The 18,196-nt window shown below is 36.0% G+C and overlaps 5 protein-coding genes across 5 annotated transcripts; 4 read left to right on the top strand and 1 right to left on the bottom strand.

The window, feature by feature from the left end:
* Nucleotides 1–2,625: 2,625 nt before the first annotated feature.
* Nucleotides 2,626–3,946, top strand: LOC140831624 (uncharacterized). Its single transcript, XM_073195366.1, has one exon. It carries the CDS (start codon nt 2,958–2,960, stop codon nt 3,315–3,317), a length of 360 nt encoding a protein of 119 aa, XP_073051467.1. The 5' UTR covers nt 2,626–2,957; the 3' UTR covers nt 3,318–3,946.
* A 1,344-nt stretch (nt 3,947–5,290) lies between these two features.
* LOC140831623 (histone H4) lies at nt 5,291–5,905 on the bottom strand. Its single transcript, XM_073195364.1, has one exon. It carries the CDS (start codon nt 5,843–5,845, stop codon nt 5,534–5,536), a length of 312 nt encoding a protein of 103 aa, XP_073051465.1. The 5' UTR covers nt 5,846–5,905; the 3' UTR covers nt 5,291–5,533.
* Nucleotides 5,906–7,776: 1,871 nt separating this feature from the next.
* LOC140832453 (heat shock cognate 70 kDa protein 2-like) lies at nt 7,777–10,897 on the top strand. Its single transcript, XM_073196487.1, has 2 exons — nt 7,777–8,083; nt 8,950–10,897. Exons 1-2 carry the CDS (start codon nt 7,870–7,872, stop codon nt 10,683–10,685), a joined length of 1,950 nt encoding a protein of 649 aa, XP_073052588.1. The 5' UTR covers nt 7,777–7,869; the 3' UTR covers nt 10,686–10,897.
* Nucleotides 10,898–11,513: 616 nt separating this feature from the next.
* Nucleotides 11,514–14,447, top strand: LOC140832452 (beta-glucuronosyltransferase GlcAT14C). Its single transcript, XM_073196486.1, has 4 exons — nt 11,514–12,252; nt 13,342–13,417; nt 13,543–13,658; nt 13,811–14,447. The coding sequence occupies exons 1-4, from the start codon at nt 11,703–11,705 to the stop codon at nt 14,323–14,325; spliced, it is 1,257 nt and encodes a 418-aa protein (XP_073052587.1). The 5' UTR covers nt 11,514–11,702; the 3' UTR covers nt 14,326–14,447.
* A 1,583-nt stretch (nt 14,448–16,030) lies between these two features.
* LOC140831622 (dof zinc finger protein DOF3.6-like) lies at nt 16,031–17,589 on the top strand. The gene is made up of 2 exons (XM_073195363.1): nt 16,031–16,202; nt 16,341–17,589. The coding sequence occupies exons 1-2, from the start codon at nt 16,146–16,148 to the stop codon at nt 17,247–17,249; spliced, it is 966 nt and encodes a 321-aa protein (XP_073051464.1). The 5' UTR covers nt 16,031–16,145; the 3' UTR covers nt 17,250–17,589.
* The last annotated feature ends 607 nt before the right edge of the window (nt 17,590–18,196 follow it).

Below are 18,196 nucleotides of genomic sequence, written 5' to 3'. Positions count from 1 at the left end.
TAATTAATCACACCTTTAATAATTAACACAAGGGTGCGTCTTGTGTAAGACCGTCTCACGGATCTTAATCTGTGAGATAGGTCAACCCTACAGATATTCACAATAAAAAGTAATACTCTTAACATAAAAGTAATACTTTTTCATGGATGACCCAAATAAGAGATCCGCCTCACAAATACGACACGTAAGACCGTCTCAAACAAATTTTTGTCTTAACACAAATTATATGATTGTTGGAAAATATAATAAAAGAATAATGAAATCCTATTTAGAGTAACTAATGGTTAATTATTATGGCCATGATTTGGATTAGATTTACATAATTTCATATAATAAATGCATTGGAATCCCAATGTGAATGGATAATCTTTGACCTTGTAATGCAAATATATAAACCCCACCAAACCCACCTCTTCTCCCCCACATTCCAACCCCAAACCCTCCATTATTACACCGTACTGACAATTCAATGTCACAGAGGACCCACCGCCACCAGCGCCGGCCGTCGCAGGGTGTATTTGTGCTGCCGGACAACCTCTCCGACCCTCTTCCGGAAGACACCTCAGGTGGAGAAAGCAAGGTCAGGCATCCGCCGCCTTCCGCCACTCAAGCTCCTCCACCGACCCACTTTCCGCCGACGCAAGCTCCTCCCAAGCCGGTGGTACAAATGCCGTTTCCCGATCGTTCTAGTAAAGGGTAGTAAAGTTTCTTCCACCCCCTAGCTGTGCATGCGATCTGAGATTAAAGCTGTTTGATTCCATTTAATATATAATTTAATAGGATAATCATGAATATCTATCTATATTTGGTGAATTTTTTTTTTTTTTTAGCATTACATTTGGTGATTTCATTTCTTGTAGTTTGACTGTGCGAGGATTGTAGGAGTCCAAATTTCAAGTTATTTCATGAGTTTGTTCTTCCCAATTAATTAAATCGTGATATTCATTTAGATCAAAGGTATCATGATATACTATATAATTAAGATTCAATAAATTCTTTCGATCCATTTATTTACCATTTTCATATGAATAGGTTTCTTGTGAGACGGTATCCTGAATCTTTATTTATGAGATGGATCACTTTTTCATAAATGATCCAAATAAGAGAACAGTCTCACAAAAATACGATCTCCGTCTCACACAGTTTTTGTCCTATCATATTTCACATTACCTAAATAATTTTTTATATTATCATTAAAACATTCATTTAATAAAGACTTACAGTATATTATATTATATATCTTTTTTTAAAAAAGAAAAAGAAAGAACACTTTCGAAGCAATAATGTAGGTGCAAAAATTAAGGCAGTAAACTAATATGGGGATTTGTTAGGAATTTAATTTGGTCAACAAATGAATAAAAGAGGTGGCCACCTACCCATCCTCTTTGGGACAATTTCAGAATCAAATCACATGACTCTACATTGGACACATCTCCCTCCATTATTATTATTATTATTATTATTATTATTATTATTATTACAGATATATATTTTATTACTGAAATAAGTTTTGTTCGAAAAGTGCACCGCATTTTAAACATCATTGTTTGCTTTAATTTTGGGTAGAATATATACACCACATTTGTGCTCAATATCGGGGTAAATCTCATGGATGTACAGTTTTGATATAGTTAAGCATATCACGTCTACATTTGTGATCATCGTTGAGGTATTAATATTTATCTAATGGATGTACAATTTTAATATATTTAAAGGGTGAACGAACATGATTATATATATGGTGTCGTGTCGTCGCATCAATTATAGACATCCCACTAATTCCATGTTTATTATATGATTCGACTTGTAAATGCCAAAACATGGGAAGCAGAAGGAGGGTCCCCTGGATTAAATTGGTGGGTGGCATTATCATTAATTATTGTTTAGTTTAATTAATTTAATTAATATGTATGTATGTTTAAATTTCAAACCAAGTACGATTCAAAACAACCAGCTCCTTAAAAGAATTGACTATGAAAAATAAAAAGTCGAATCATAATTGAACACACAAGATCAAGATATTTCCCAACTCAGATAAATTACTTGGTTAAATAAAAATAATATCAAACATGAATTAGGTGGGTTAAAAAACCATAAACTCACCTAATCTCTCATACTAAACGTAACCTTAAGGGAATAGGACTAATCATTTGTTGAATTTCCTCCAACTACTTCATCTGCCGTTACAGTGTTTGGGTTTCCTTTTTGTATTTTGCAAAAGTATTTTGAGAAATAATTTAGAGAAATGAAAATGAATGTTAATTTATTGGGAAAGAATTTACGATGACCTTAATTTAGTGGAAAAAATAACTCATTTCCATTTTTAGGTACATTTTAAACAAGGTAAAATAGTTTTTTCCCCCACTAATTTTTTCATTTTTTTAGTTTTAGTCTCCTAATTTTTCAAAGTTTTATTTGGCTGGTACGACTAATTTTAATTTTTGATTATTTTGATCTAATTATGGATGTGACATTGAAAAATTTTGACATGACATCAAAAAATAGTGATATGATGTTGAAAAGTGTTGATGTGACATCGAAAATTTCTTACTTGTCAGATGTCATATCAATGATTGGACAAAAATAGTTGAAAATTAGAATTTAGTGGAGTAAAATTAAGTTTTGATAAATTAAATGACTAAAACTTAAAATTCAACATATTATTAAAAAAAGAATCATTTTCCGTTTTAAAGAACTATCAATGCCAGCTGGGCAGTTGATGAGGAGTTGGTGAATTGATAACGATTTTCACCACAAACACAATAACCAACTCAAAATAACAATAATAATTTTCAATCTTCAAACATCGTAATGTTAGTTGGAATCATTAGTTAATATTAGGTTTAAGTCCAACCTCTTCCGATCGATCTGTATTCGATCTATATCTTTGAGATAATATTGAAAGAGGAGAATATTTGAAGAACATATATTGATCAGAAATATTGACGATCGGTTTCATGAGTTTCTTGAACTCATTGCTTCGAAGATTTTCTCATCCGAGATGGTCCGTGCTGCTGTATGCAACCACCTGGACGGCACTCTTAACGGTGACAGTGGCAGTGGCGGCGTTCTTGCCAGAATTGGCTTTTGTTTCAGTTGTCAGCCCTACTTCTTCCGCTTACTGTGGTGGAGTGGCCAGCTCCGTCCGGCTTCCGTTAGATATCCCGTCGGAGACTTTTTGTTTCCGGTCTCAACTATCCAAGAAGTCTAAACTGGATGTTATAATCCCGCCGATATTCGCCGCCATGATTGTCGCAGGCTCGGCTTGTTTTGTCAGAGCCTTGGGATTATGGGAGATTGAGGATGAGCAAAGCTGATCAATGTTTCAATTAGGGTTCTTGGGTACTTTTATTTTAAAAATATTAATCTGAATATCTGTCATAAATATTTAAAGATGGATTAGTACTAGTAAATTTCGTTGATCAATCTTTCAACTTTACTCATAGGAGTAGATATTCCAATGACCTACAATGAATTATATATGATTTATCACGTGGGTTCGAACATTGGCAAACTTGAAAGTATGTCGTCATTGAATCAACCATTGCTCAAGACACTGCCAGAAGGATAAGATCGAGTATATATCACAAGAACATACATGTTTACACGTTAAAATACTTTACACGTTTAATTATTCTGTCCTTGGACCATGCTTTCAATCATCACTCCCCGATCATATCTCCAAGTTATACCTCTTATTCGGTATCTCATATTCTCCCCTATACCTGGTTCCACCCTCACCTACATACATCTTTAAAACCGGTGGTTGCCTTGAACCGCCAGTACAAAGGAGACGATGGCTCCACCCTAGGACAATAAATCACCGACAGGGCCGAGCTCCGGGTGATCAGCCGGGAGACTGAAACGATGCCGGTTTTGATGTAGCAGAATCTCGGAGCAACTATATGAAGAGGTTTTTATGCAATTGTATAGCATTTGTAATGAGTGAAAATAAACCTAGAAAGCAAACTACGTTGAGTCAGTTAGCAGGTAGTTGGATGCTTAAGATATTGTAAGAACGTTTAACAGTATTATCACCCTATAATTCCTAAGTATAACTACAATTCTTGCAAGAACCAGAAGTTATGATAAAGTACAATACAATCCCTACAACAAATATATCTCGATCAAATCTAAATTTATTGGTATATCGAGAGTTGTAAACGAATTCGATAACAATGTAATGTATTTTTAAATAATCTTAGTGGTATTGTATGTGCAACTAATTAAACATTTTTCATAATACACGTGTATTACTTTGGCTATAGATTTCTTGCACTATTAACTCAGCAGATCACATAAGATATTCACACTCGTAGATAAGTTGTGAATCTGTGACTACAATGAATCGACTCATATGTATGTCGAAACTACAGTCAATATCGACACCTAATGAGTCATTTGGAGTCGGTAACAAGTCAAAGTGGAGTTATACAATCTACAGCCTTCATATTGTCATGATCTAAAGACTAATAGTATACAACCATAAATGTGGACCAATCACTCGATAAGAGATAATCACTTGAAAATCCAAGAGAGAGTCCAATGAGCATTTATCTGTATAAATGAACATCTTCATGCTCTTACTAATGAAACGTGACATATATACCACAGATGATAGTCTCGAACTCAAACGAACTTTATCTTTATTTTAGACAACTGAATTGACTAGAAACGAGTTTAGAATATTTATTATAATTTCTAATTAATTTCATGATATACGTTGCGAGATAAACCTCATAATATTATAATATATTCAATAGATTTATGAATGTAACTTTCATGATATACTGATAAAACAAATGTTATAATCAAATAAAAGTTTAAAATATTATTTTAAAAAAATATTATCTTATATATATATATATACATATAATTCGTTAGATATATATTTTCACACTCACTTCATTGATGGATTAGTCACCAGCACCAAGAAAACAACGAAACTCACAAATGATAGAAGAACCCACAAGGAAATTAATGGACTTTTGTGTGTCCCACCGCTTCCTCCATTTAACATCTAGGGCCAGTGAAATCCAGGTCAAAACACAACAGTTTTTTTAAATCCTACAAAAGATTTCAACCATAACAGAAGTGGTAATGCCATTTCTTTACAGCTATAGCTTTTGAACTAAGTTGAAGACACTTTAGTAATGTAAAAACTAACATCCAATTTCACTCTTACGGTTCGCAAGATTTTAGTAATGAAATGGGAAACTTGACATAAAAAATGCAACCAAGAAAAACATCACCCTTTTCAGAGCCTCTAAAAAAGTCATTCTCGGAAGAGTAATTCAAAAATGCATATTTCAATATTATTGCAACCATTCTTCAATCTCAAAATACAAATTAATCCAACTGATGACGATCCCATTAATTGAATTTGAAAACAAAGCAAGAACACAGACCCAATAGAGATCTCAGTACATTATTTCATAACAAAACGACAACTACCACAAAACTAACTCAGATTAGATACCACTCACACTCTTTACATATCCTTTTCCTTTTACTCCGCCCCGCTGTGACAACCCTAGCCACCAAATCCGTAGAGTGTGCGGCCTTGCCTTTTGAGCGCGTACACGACATCCATGGCGGTGACAGTTTTACGGCGAGCATGCTCTGTGTAGGTAACAGCATCTCGGATGACATTCTCCAGGAAGATCTTCAATACACCACGAGTCTCTTCGTAGATAAGGCCACTGATGCGCTTGACACCGCCCCTACGAGCCAGGCGGCGGATGGCGGGCTTTGTGATGCCCTGAATGTTGTCACGAAGCACCTTCCGATGACGCTTAGCTCCGCCCTTTCCCAAACCCTTGCCACCCTTGCCACGTCCAGACATTTCCTCTGCTTCTGATTCAGGAATCGAGTATCTTATAAACTAGGATGTGGAGCTGTCATCAGTTGGAAACGGGGATCGGATTATATAAGAGGTGAAAATCAGCGAGATCCGTTAGATCTTGAGATGTAATCGACGGTCAGTAATAGCGATCCGCGTTGTTTTTATGGGATTGTTGAGGTGTAATCGACGGTCAGTAATTTAAATGTGGATTGGATTGTTTTCCGGAGGGGAAACTACAAATTTAAATTTTTCGTGGAAGCTAAAATAAGAGGGAACAAAAACATCACCCTAGATTCTACATTTTTATTTGAATATTAAGCATATTAGTTTGAAAGGTTCGATTTCTGAAATGAACCGCACAATCACACCAAATGTGTGTGACAAGTGTTAGTCGTCTCATATCGGTTATATAAAATCTGTTAGAGTTGTATATATGGAATTGGACTCTCTTTCCTTCTTAAGCTAGCTTTTGGGGTTGAGTTATGTCCAAAGTTCTAATCTTAACATGATATCAGAGCTTAGATTTCATCGTTATGTGTTGGACTGTTCATAGTTCGGTCACTCGTTCTGCCCATATTTGGGTCGTATACTAGTTATACTAACACCCCCCTCATTCGTATATACTAGTTACTCTGGACATGCGATGCGTATGTGTACAATTTTTTTATCATTATCGATGGACTAAAGTAAATTTGACAAATTATAGAGAGACTAAATTGATATTGAATGTTTGAAATAAAAAAAATTAAAATAAAAGTGTGTGTTGAATTTTTTTTTAAAAAAAACAAAACAAAAATGTAATATCAATATCATATAAAGGTAAAATTGGGAAAAAAAGTTGGTGTCTTCTCTAGACTCTAGGTAGTTATTATCATGTCCTCACATTTAATAATATAGTATAAAATAGTATAGATTAGTAAATCGATCTATGTGTTTCGTATTTCTATAATATTTTTATAATTTATTTGATTTATATTTATTTATAATCAAAATATAATTATAAAAAATAGTGAGTGAGTGAGTACACTACAATTTTGTTATATAAATCAAAAATTAAATACGAAAAAGAGATAAGAAAAACTCCACGAACTTAGCTTAGAAAACAAAAACTATATCCGTTGAACCACATGCGACTTATATTAAAGTTTTAACATCTTATTAATATATATAATTATTAAACAGACAATGATATTAAAAATTAGTTATTATAATTATCTCAAATTTAATAGAGTATGTCTTTTGTGAGACAGTCTCACGAATCTTAATCTGTGAGATTGGTCAACACTACCAAGATTCACAATAAAAAATAATACTAGTATCATAAAAACTAATGATTTTTCATGGATGACCCAAATAAGATATGAGTAGGTCTTATGTGAGACCGTCTCACGGATCATAATCTGTGAGACGGGTCAACTCTACCCATATTCACAATAAAAAGTAATACTTTTAGCATAAAAAGTAATACTTTTGCATGGGTGACCCAAATAAGAGATCCGTCTCACAGATACGACCCGTGAGACCGTCTCACACAAGTTTTTGCCATAAGATATTTATCTCACAAAATATGACACGTGAAACCGTCTCATACTAATTTTTACCAATTTAATAATACAATATGTATATAATATATATAAAATGGGAAACAAATGCAGTATGAGACTGATACCTAGTCGGCATAAAATTCATTCTAGAAGATTCTCATATAAATATTTATAATTTTAATTTTCAAAATAAAAAAAAAATTAAACCTGGTCGGCAGCTAAACGTTAATGGGAGAAAACGTGCGAATCTAAGAACCGTCAAACATTTTTTCTCGTAATCGATCCAACGGCTGTTAAAATTTCGAACATTCTCGAACCGCGGAAACCAACTACTCGAAGCATTCGCTCCTACCAGTATATATATCCTCTCAATTCTCGCACTTCATCAATCCAATTAGCTCCGTGTGCTATCCTGTTTTTCTTTTGTTTCGACGATTTTACTTTCCAGATTGAATTTGAAGGGGGTATAAGCTTGCATCAATGACGGGAAAAGGAGATGGTCCTGCGATCGGCATAGATCTAGGAACGACGTACTCTTGCGTCGGTGTGTGGCAACACGACCGCGTGGAAATCATCGCCAATGACCAGGGTAACAGAACAACGCCATCTTACGTTGGTTTTACGGACTCCGAACGGCTCATCGGTGACGCCGCCAAGAATCAGGTCGCCATGAATCCGACGAACACTGTTTTTGGTGAGATTTGTATTCCTGTTTACTGTTTAGAAGTATATGACTATAGGCTTAATTTTTTTTTTTCGATTCTCGTTTAGTTTTCGTTGCTATATCTGTTTTCTTTTTCGGGGATTTGTGGGAGACCTGTTGCGTGTTGTTATTATCCTTTTTTTGCGAATATTTATGCGTTACCTTATTCAGCTGAATTCTGGCTTCATGTTAATCGAGAACAAATTAACAACGAATCTATAATCTTGTTTCGGCTGCCGTTGCTGCCCATTAGATTAATCGCGCTGACACAAATATGAAACGTCATGAATTATATGGATCCTGCATGCTTGTGGGCAAGCAATTTACATTGAATTGAAAGAATATTTCGCATTTATAATAATTTGTTTTGCTGATTATTGCTTTTCTTGCGGTGTTATTGCGTTGAGTAAATTATTATCAATTATTTTTGCTTTAACACTCAATTTTCTACGTGTAACTATGCGACAGAGCCTGCATCTTTTTTCCCTTTGACACTCGGTTCACTGTCTTATATGTTATTTAACCATGATAATTATTCGTCAGATAGAAGTTCTAGGCATAAATTCCACGCTTAACTGCCTGTGTTATTTTTCACTCGGTGTAATATGAACTTCGGGCCTGTCTGAATTTTGAAGAGGAGCTTCTTTTACCTTTTCGTTTCTTGATTTTAATTAAATTCCTATCTACGTGAGTAAGGCAGGTCCTGACATTTTGGTACTCCCTCATTTTTGGCCGATGGGGAAATTTAATAGACTATGGATGTTTTTTTTTTTGGATTGCTATTTTCATTGCCAAATTGTACGTTTATTTGGAGAGTTTATGCTTATCACAGCGTTTTGTTGTTACTTCTCTTACAGATGCTAAAAGGTTGATTGGTCGGAGATTTTCCGATGCATCTGTGCAGAGCGACATCAAGTTATGGCCTTTCAAGGTCGTTGCTGGACCCGGGGATAAGCCTATGATTGAGGTCAGCTACAAGGGAGAAAATAAGCAATTTTCTGCAGAAGAGATCTCTTCCATGGTCTTGATTAAGATGAAAGAAATTGCTGAGGCATACCTAGGTTCATCTGTGAAGAACGCAGTTGTCACCGTTCCAGCGTATTTCAATGATTCCCAGCGCCAAGCCACAAAGGATGCTGGTGTAATTTCTGGTCTTAATGTGATGCGTATCATCAACGAGCCCACAGCTGCCGCCATTGCTTATGGCCTGGACAAGAAGGCAACTAATGTTGGCGAGAAGAATGTTTTGATTTTTGATCTTGGTGGTGGTACTTTTGATGTATCTCTGTTGACTATTGAAGAGGGTATTTTCGAGGTGAAGGCCACTGCTGGTGACACTCATCTTGGTGGGGAAGATTTTGACAACAGAATGGTAAATCACTTTGTTCAAGAATTTAAGAGAAAGAATAAGAAGGACATCTCTGGTAACCCGAGGGCTCTTAGAAGACTGAGGACTGCTTGTGAGAGAGCAAAGAGAACTCTTTCATCCACCGCCCAGACCACCATAGAGATCGACTCTCTGTACGAAGGTATTGACTTCTACACCACTATTACCCGTGCCAGATTCGAGGAGCTCAACATGGATTTGTTCAGAAAGTGTATGGAACCTGTTGAAAAGTGTCTGAGGGATGCTAAGATGGATAAGAGCACGGTTCATGATGTAGTACTTGTGGGTGGTTCAACTAGAATTCCCAAAGTCCAGCAATTGTTGCAGGACTTCTTCAACGGGAAAGAACTCTGCAAAAGCATCAACCCTGACGAGGCTGTTGCTTATGGTGCTGCAGTACAAGCTGCTATTTTGAGCGGTGAGGGGAGCGAGAAGGTCCAAGATCTCTTGCTTTTGGACGTCACTCCTCTCTCACTTGGCCTTGAGACTGCTGGTGGCGTGATGACCGTGTTGATTCCAAGAAACACCACCATCCCCACCAAAAAAGAGCAGGTCTTCTCCACTTATTCAGACAACCAGCCTGGTGTGTTGATTCAGGTCTACGAAGGGGAAAGAACAAGGACCAAAGACAATAATTTGCTGGGAAAATTTGAGCTCTCTGGCATTCCTCCGGCTCCCAGGGGAGTTCCTCAAATCACAGTGTGCTTGGACATAGATGCCAATGGCATTCTCAACGTGTCTGCGGAAGACAAGACCACCGGGCAGAAGAACAAAATTACGATCACCAACGACAAGGGCCGACTCTCCAAGGAAGAAATAGAGAAAATGGTTCAGGAAGCAGAGAAGTATAAATCTGAGGACGAAGAGCACAAGAAGAAAGTTGAGGCTAAGAACACGTTAGAAAACTATGCATACAACATGAGGAACACTGTGAAGGACGAGAAGATTGCCTCCAACATACCTGCAGCTGACAAGAAAAAGATCGAGGATTCTGTCGACTCGACCATCCAGTGGCTCGATGGTAACCAGCTTGCAGAAGCTGTTGAATTCGAGGACAAGATGAAAGAACTGGAGAGTATATGCAACCCAATCATAGCGAAAATGTACCAGGGTGCGGGTGGTGGTGCAAGTGTTCCTATGGATGATGAGGATGTCCCTGCTCCTGGGGGAAGTGGCGCTGGTCCAAAAATTGAAGAAGTGGACTAAATAAAATACTTGGCTGATTTTCTTTTGTCGAGGATTTTGTCTATGTTTTAGATTCCGCCATTGACTTTCGTAGGATGGAATTTTGTTTTGCAAGTTCGGGGAATCTTTTACTTTTAAAAAAAAATTATTATTATTACTTTTTAGGCATGGTAATTGGATGTGTATTTGATAGGCGAATTGTTACGTTGAATTTACTGGTCTATTTGCATTTATTATTATTATTATTATTATTATTATTATTATTATTATTATTAGTGAATTTATAATAATATTCATTAGTTTAAGTATATTTAACACTGATATCTTTTACGATTTGAATTTAAATTCCTTTTCAAATTGGTTTAAAGTATATTTAACATTGATGATATAATTTGAAATGTAAATTTCAATTCCTTTTCAAATGGGTATAAATTATACTTAACATCGAATATAATTTGAAATGTGAATTTCAATTCCTTTTCAAATGGATTTTTCCTTCCAAATTTAACTTTGTATCGGATTTTTTAATACATGGTAGACATAATTTGGAAATATTTTTTCAATTCTAATTTTATACGAATTTTCTTCTACGGTTTCGAACAAATCAATCCTATAAAAAATAAAAACCATTTATATATATTTTTGATTAAAAATAATATGCAAAAACTTGTGTGAGACGGTCATATTGGTGATGATAGATTTTTTATTTGGATTATCTATGAAAAAATAATATTTTTTATGCGAGGATATTATTTTTTATTGTGAATATCGATAAGGTGATCTGTCTCATAAATTAAAATTCGTGAGACGATCTCATATGACACCACTTAAAATAATAACCATTTATATTTGCTCCTACCGTTGAATGCTCCCTAATTTTCTTTCTTCCTTGTCACCTACTTTGTCTTAACCTTTCACCTTCTCATCTCAACGACGATGGACTATGTTCTTCGCATGATGCCAATTATCATCCATCGATTCAAACTATAATCTTGAAGCAGAAACACCAAAATTAGTTCAAGAAAACAGAACCCATTAATGAACCGAGCTCGATTCCGATTTGTTTCGACCCGAAAATGCTCAGCACCGATAATCTTGATCTCCATTTCGGTTATCGTACTGATTTTCATTCTAATTTTATCCAGTTCCAAACCCAGTAATTCATCTTTCTCTGGTTTGAGTTCAGTCAACCCGGATTCCATAGGTTCGCTCAATCGAGAAGATGATGTCGTGTTACCCGGGTTGCCCCGGCTCGCTTACTTCATCTCGGGTACAAGTGGAGACGGCATGAGAATGAAGAGGCTGCTTCAGGCGTTGTACCATCCACGGAATCACTACTTGCTCCATCTCGATTTTGAGGCATCTGAAGTTGAAAGGCTCGAGCTTGTCAAGTACGCCAAGTCCGAAGCGGCGATGAGGGATTTCAAGAATGTGATGGTGGTAGGGAAGGGTAATCTGCTCATTTCAAAGGGGCCGACGATGATGGCTTCCACGCTTCATGGGATTGCTATTCTGTTGAAGCAGGCGAAGCATTGGGATTGGTTTATTAATCTCGGGGCTTCGGATTACCCCCTCATGCCTCAAGATGGTTGGTTTTATTGTTTATTCGTTACATAGCTCATTTTCTATCACAGTTTCATTATCTTTCTAATTTGCTAATAATTACAAAATTGATTTTCTGTGATGGGGGGATGTGGTAATTAATTATCTTTTGCAGTGTGTGTTATTGCGAAGATTGGGAATCGAATTTCGTTACCTTTGATCATCGACTTGATGTAGTTGAAAGTGGCAATGAGGACACTTTGAATGCAGGGTATGAACAAGCTGGGGAGGAGAGGGAGCGGTCTTACTGTCTCAATAAAAAACTTTTGGTTTTCTTTATGTGATTCTAGTATGAATATCTCTATGCACCCCCTTTATATGAGAACCACCCTCACCCCTCCCCCCCCCCCCCACCCACCCCCGGCTATCCGGGGATATTTGATGAATTCTCCGGAACCGCTTCTAATGGAATGGTTACGTTCGAAGTTGCTGCTATGTATGATGAGTCGAAAACTTGGGCAAAAAAAGGTTCAGTTCTTGGTGGTAAAGGTGGATTAAATGTGTTGAATAACTAAATCCCGGAGTTATATGTGGGATACCTTGTTCAACAATTTGAACTGTTGTTGATATAAACGGAAGACGTAGCAAAAGGGAGCTTCTTTACTATGAGATGTGTATTTTCTTTTCAGTTAGCCATAAGTCAATGGAATGAACCTGCACCCCTTTGGAAACACCATGAAATTTCCTTGCCCCTTGTTGGTTTGACTGAGACTAAATTAGAAAATCGGTTGGATCTAAATATTGTCGTTCCCTGATGGTTCTAGGGAGTGACGTGACTTTATTGTAAGACCAAGAATAATGAAAAGATGAAATACAAAAAACATCAAATTATATTGTAAAGTTGTAATGTGACATAAAATTTGAGAATTGTTGAGCTAGAATTTCAGAAATTGAACTTGAACTATACTGAAGCGAGCTACCTTGAATTATTCGTTTAATAGAAAACTTGTGTAATTTAAATTCCGTCGTCTGCATCATGAAAGTAAAGTAGCTTGCTATATTTGCTCTCTGCTTCCTTTTGGCCCCCAGATACCAATTATTTCAGCTTCTGACATGCTACTTTTCTTTGTTCCAGACATCCTACATATCTTCTCTTACCTGCCGAGAGATCTTAACTTCCTTGAGCATACTAGTGACTTAGGTTGGAAAGAGTGAGCCCCCATCTAATCCCTCAACTTGTTTACACAAAGTATTGTAAGCTGTCTGCAAACAATGATTTTTCATTTCGAATAGATGGCGTTAATTCTGGAAAACCTTTTTTTGGTGCCGTCTTCAGACAACAAAGAGCTCGGCCTATAATAATAGATCCTGGCTTATATCACTCCAAGAGATCTGGTGTTTTCTGGGCTAAAGAGAGAAGATCAATCCCTGCTTCTTTCAAGTTATTCACCGGTGCGTCTCCTACGTGTGTTTCCTCTTTGCATACAGAGATTGTATTTTCTAATGCATAATCTATTATGGTTGTGTTGTAGTAGATACTTATAAACTTACACGTGTGACAATCGCAGACTTAAGAATTGTTCAATTCTGTCTCGTTTCCTCAGGGTCGTCAAATGTGATTCTCACGAGGCCATTTCTTGAATTCTGCATTTGGGGTTGGGATAACCTTCCACGCACTCTTCTTATGTACTACACAAACTTCCTCTCGTCCCCTGAGGGCTATTTCCACACGGTGATGTGTAACCATAAAGACTATCAGAACACAACAGTGAACAATGACTTGCATTACGTAAAATGGGACGATCCTTTGAAGGAACAGCCTTCAAATTTAACAGTCAAACAGTTTGATGATATGGTCCAGAGTGGAGCCCCCTTTGCTCATCAAATTTCTGAGAATGACCGTTTACTCGACCGAATTGATAAGGAGCTGCTGAAAAGATCTCCTGAGAGAATAACCCCTGGCGGTTGGTGTTCGGGGACATTTGGGATAAACAAAGACCCTTGTATGGTCTATGGGAGCTCAGATGTCGTTAGGCCATCCTTGAGTTCGAAAAGATTGGAGAAACTTGTGCTTGAGCTTCTTGATCCCGAAAATTTTCGATCAAAACAATGTAAATAATGCTTGTATTTGTTTGAGGACTGGTTTTCTGAATCCAGGTGGTTTCCGTTTAAGTATCTACATCTGTGAAATTTTATCTGAACAAATTCGAACAATTTTTAAATTAAATTAAAGGAAAACTCTTTTTTTTTGCCGGTTTAGTAATGTCTTCCGATTTTTATTAATTTTAGTCATTTTCATCAGTAATGTTAATATGTTAATGTAACACTACACACGTCAATGCTACGTAAAAAAGAAGACTAAAATTGCAAAAAAAAATATAAAAATCACAAACAGACGAGCATACATAATCAAAAAAAAATTCTTTAAATTAATATAGTATTTTGATAAAATAAAATAAAATATCCAAACTAATTGTTAAATTTATTTTCATGAACACATAAACTAACTTATTTGAGAAGTAGATATTGTTGACGCCTCTAGTTCAACCTCGAGTAAACGTGCCCTTTTATGAAAGACCACTACTGCAATTACAATGCTGCAACAAAGCAATGGTAAATTTTGGTTAATAATCTCGATCAAATTTTTTTCAACCCAAGTATTAAGGGATATTATTTTATAAAAAAATATTTGATCAATGTAACTATCCACGCAACAACTATTCACAACCCTGTCGAAAAAATTATGATTTAATTTATTTTAATTTTCTTTTAATTTTTTTTAATAACTATCAACGGTTAATATAAAAACCGTCGCTAATTAGCAACATTTTATCTACTCAAAACTGTAGCTAATTAGCGATGATTTTCGAAAACATATAATGACTTTAGCGACGGTTTTAATTTCTATCGCTAATCAGAAATTTTTTTTGTCTTATAAGATAGTGATATTTTAAAGCCCTGTTAATGACCTTTAATTAGTGGCTTCCCCAATGTATTTTCTTCTATAAAAATAATAATAATGTCATCAAACCACAAAAAATCCCTAACCCTTACAAACAAACGGAAAAAATATTAAAAAAAAAACACAAAAAAAATAAAATCAATTTGATCAAATTAAAACACACAAGAAAATAAACAAATTTTATTTAAAAAATCAGAGTTTTTGAGACAAACTACTCAAGAATGAATGACCACCTTCTTTCCACAAGAATTGTTGTTTTTTTAAAAAAAAAACCGAACATTATAATTATTTTAAGATGAAATGATTTCTTTTCTACCGAAAAGCTTCAGCAGAATTAAATAATTAATTAATTATTCCATTTCCGTTTGCTTAACGCGCCTGTGTCAAACATTATTATATGTAGTTTTTAAATATAAAATTAAAAAAAAAAGTCTCCTATAAAATATTAGGCACCAAATCGTCGCCTTTTTTTCATGCAATCTCATACCAAACGTGCTGTGGCACCACACCAAGACAAGCTGCTTAAAGGTTAAGTAATTTAGGATATCTATATATCCTCGAAACAGTATTTATATTGTACGTATATCTATTTCTACATATTTCTTAATTTATTCTATTTGTCACAAATAATAATAAGGCAAAAACGTGTGTGAGACGGTCTCACGGATCATATTTTGTGAGACAGATTTTTTATTTGGGTCATCCATGAAAAAAGATTATTTTTTATTGTGAATATCAGTAGAGTTGGCCGCCTCACAGATAAAGATTCGTAAAATCATCTCACGAAAAACTTAATCTGATAATGAATTGTACAACCTTATTAAAATGCATATAATATTTCATTTGTGATTTACACTCCACGTCCCAATCATGTATAATCGATTATTTTAATGTTGTCATTTTCGAGCTTCCATTGATTCCCCATTATATCTCCACACAACCAAGTTCCTGACAAAAGCTAAAGAATTTATACAACAATGGTTTTTTATTCCATTCCTGCAGCTTATAATCTTGATCCATCTAACTGGCAGCAGGTGATGATTATATATATTAGGGAAATAATAACTAAAAGATATATAGATAATATTCTCAAACCTTTTCATGTTGTTTCCTCTATATATAATTTGTTTGATATACTCGTACCTGAATTTTCATTTTCATGTTTTTGGCAGCAACAATACCATGAAATTGTAGTCGGAAGTACAATCACAAATCCTCTGCTCCCACCACGACCACAGCCGGCGCCGCCGCCTGTGTCATCGCATAGAGGCGCCGGAGGACCTGAGTCCATCCGCCCAGGCTCCATGGCGGAAAGAGCCCGGATGGCCAACATCCCGGTGCCAGAATCCTCCATGAAATGCCCCCGTTGCGAGTCAGTAAACACGAAGTTTTGCTATTTCAACAACTATAGTCTCTCTCAACCTCGCCACTTTTGCAAGACGTGCAGAAGGTACTGGACCAGAGGCGGGGCGTTGAGAAGCGTTCCCGTAGGGGGAGGCTGCCGTAGGAACAAAAGGAGTAAACCCGCAAGTTCAAAATCTCCAGCGGGCAGCGACAGGCAGCTAACCAGCTCAAGCTCCACCGGCAATACTATTTCTTCCAACAGCAGCCCAGCCGGCCCCATGCCTCTGCTTCCGCCCCCACGCATCACCTCTCCCATGAATCAACTCGCTGGAAACTTTAGTACACATCACATGGACTTTAATTATTACACAGATGACATGAATTTTCAGTTGGGAAGTATATTTGGTGGTGTGGCAGTTTCACTTTCATCCAGTGGCGGCGGAGTTGAGCCATGGCGGCTGCAGCAGGTGCAGCAATTCCCTTTCTTGGGAGGTTTGGACCCGTCTCCGCCGGAGCTGTACCAATTCCAAGGCAGTGACACGGGCCATCTGGTAAGGTCTAGACTTTCTAGTTCGATGCTAACACAGACGGGATCAATGAAAACTGAAGAAAATTTGGAGCTCAAGGCACAGTTAACAGAAGGGGTCTTGCCAAGAATTAAAGATAATCAGTGGAATGGAACTTCATCCACTTGGTCTCATGAGCTTTCCAACTTCAGAATTTCCACAGGCAATTGAGCCTTTACAAACTAATCTTGAAAGACCAGGTTGAGCACTCCATAATTAAAAGCTTCAGTAGGATATTTACACGTACTGATTTGACAAAATTGAAAACCCAATAAACCCTAATGGATGCATAATGCATAATTTACTTTTTCTTCTTCTTGTTTTTTTCCCAGCTGCCACATATGGGGTAGGGATAAGTCTGGAGAAACCCTAGAAATTTTAGGTTCATTATCAGTTTTTAAATTTTCATCTGTATCTTGATTTTAGTACAAGTTACAACTGTATGCTATTACAAAATATAAGATACATGATCCAAAGCTAGATAACCAACATGTTTCTTGATAGTAGATTCTCAACTTTTATAATATCATGCTTTCCAAACTCCATCTATTTCATGCATTGCTACAAAATTAGAAGTGTTCTGATTTGGTTTATTGTTTTTTGAATATTTAATTAATGTCAATTTCGTTCCTATGTATTTGTATCATTCCAATTTTGATAATCTATAATGCCAGATCGAATTGAGTTTTAGTCATTTGTCATCGAAAACACTGATGTGGCACTGCATGCACACGTAAACGCCACATGTATGCCAAATCGTTATATTGGAAAAATGATCAAAATTGCAGAAAAATTTAACATAGTGAATAAAATTAAAATTTTAAAATATAGAGAACCTAAAACCGTAAACATACCAATTTGCATCACCCAAATTCCGATTTTTCAAACAATCTTTTAGCTGAAAACTCAGTAAGTACTTGATGAAAAACTATAAAATTGATTCAATAAGCCTGTCTCTGTATATTTTTAGTCCTCTAATTGACCAAAATTTGGTTTATATCCTAATTAATATTAGTTAAATTGTCAGTACTCCTTCCTTTGTTCGACCTTTCACAAAATCTATGTCACGGCTGAAAGAATTTCCAAATCTTTAGTGTATCTTCTTGTGCTGATGGTCT

This window comes from Primulina eburnea, chromosome 5 (assembly GCF_022965805.1).
Source record: "Primulina eburnea isolate SZY01 chromosome 5, ASM2296580v1, whole genome shotgun sequence".
Classification (NCBI taxonomy): domain Eukaryota; kingdom Viridiplantae; phylum Streptophyta; class Magnoliopsida; order Lamiales; family Gesneriaceae; genus Primulina; species Primulina eburnea.
Note: the sequence above shows the minus strand (reverse complement) of the source record. Positions and strands in the feature narration are given on the sequence as shown.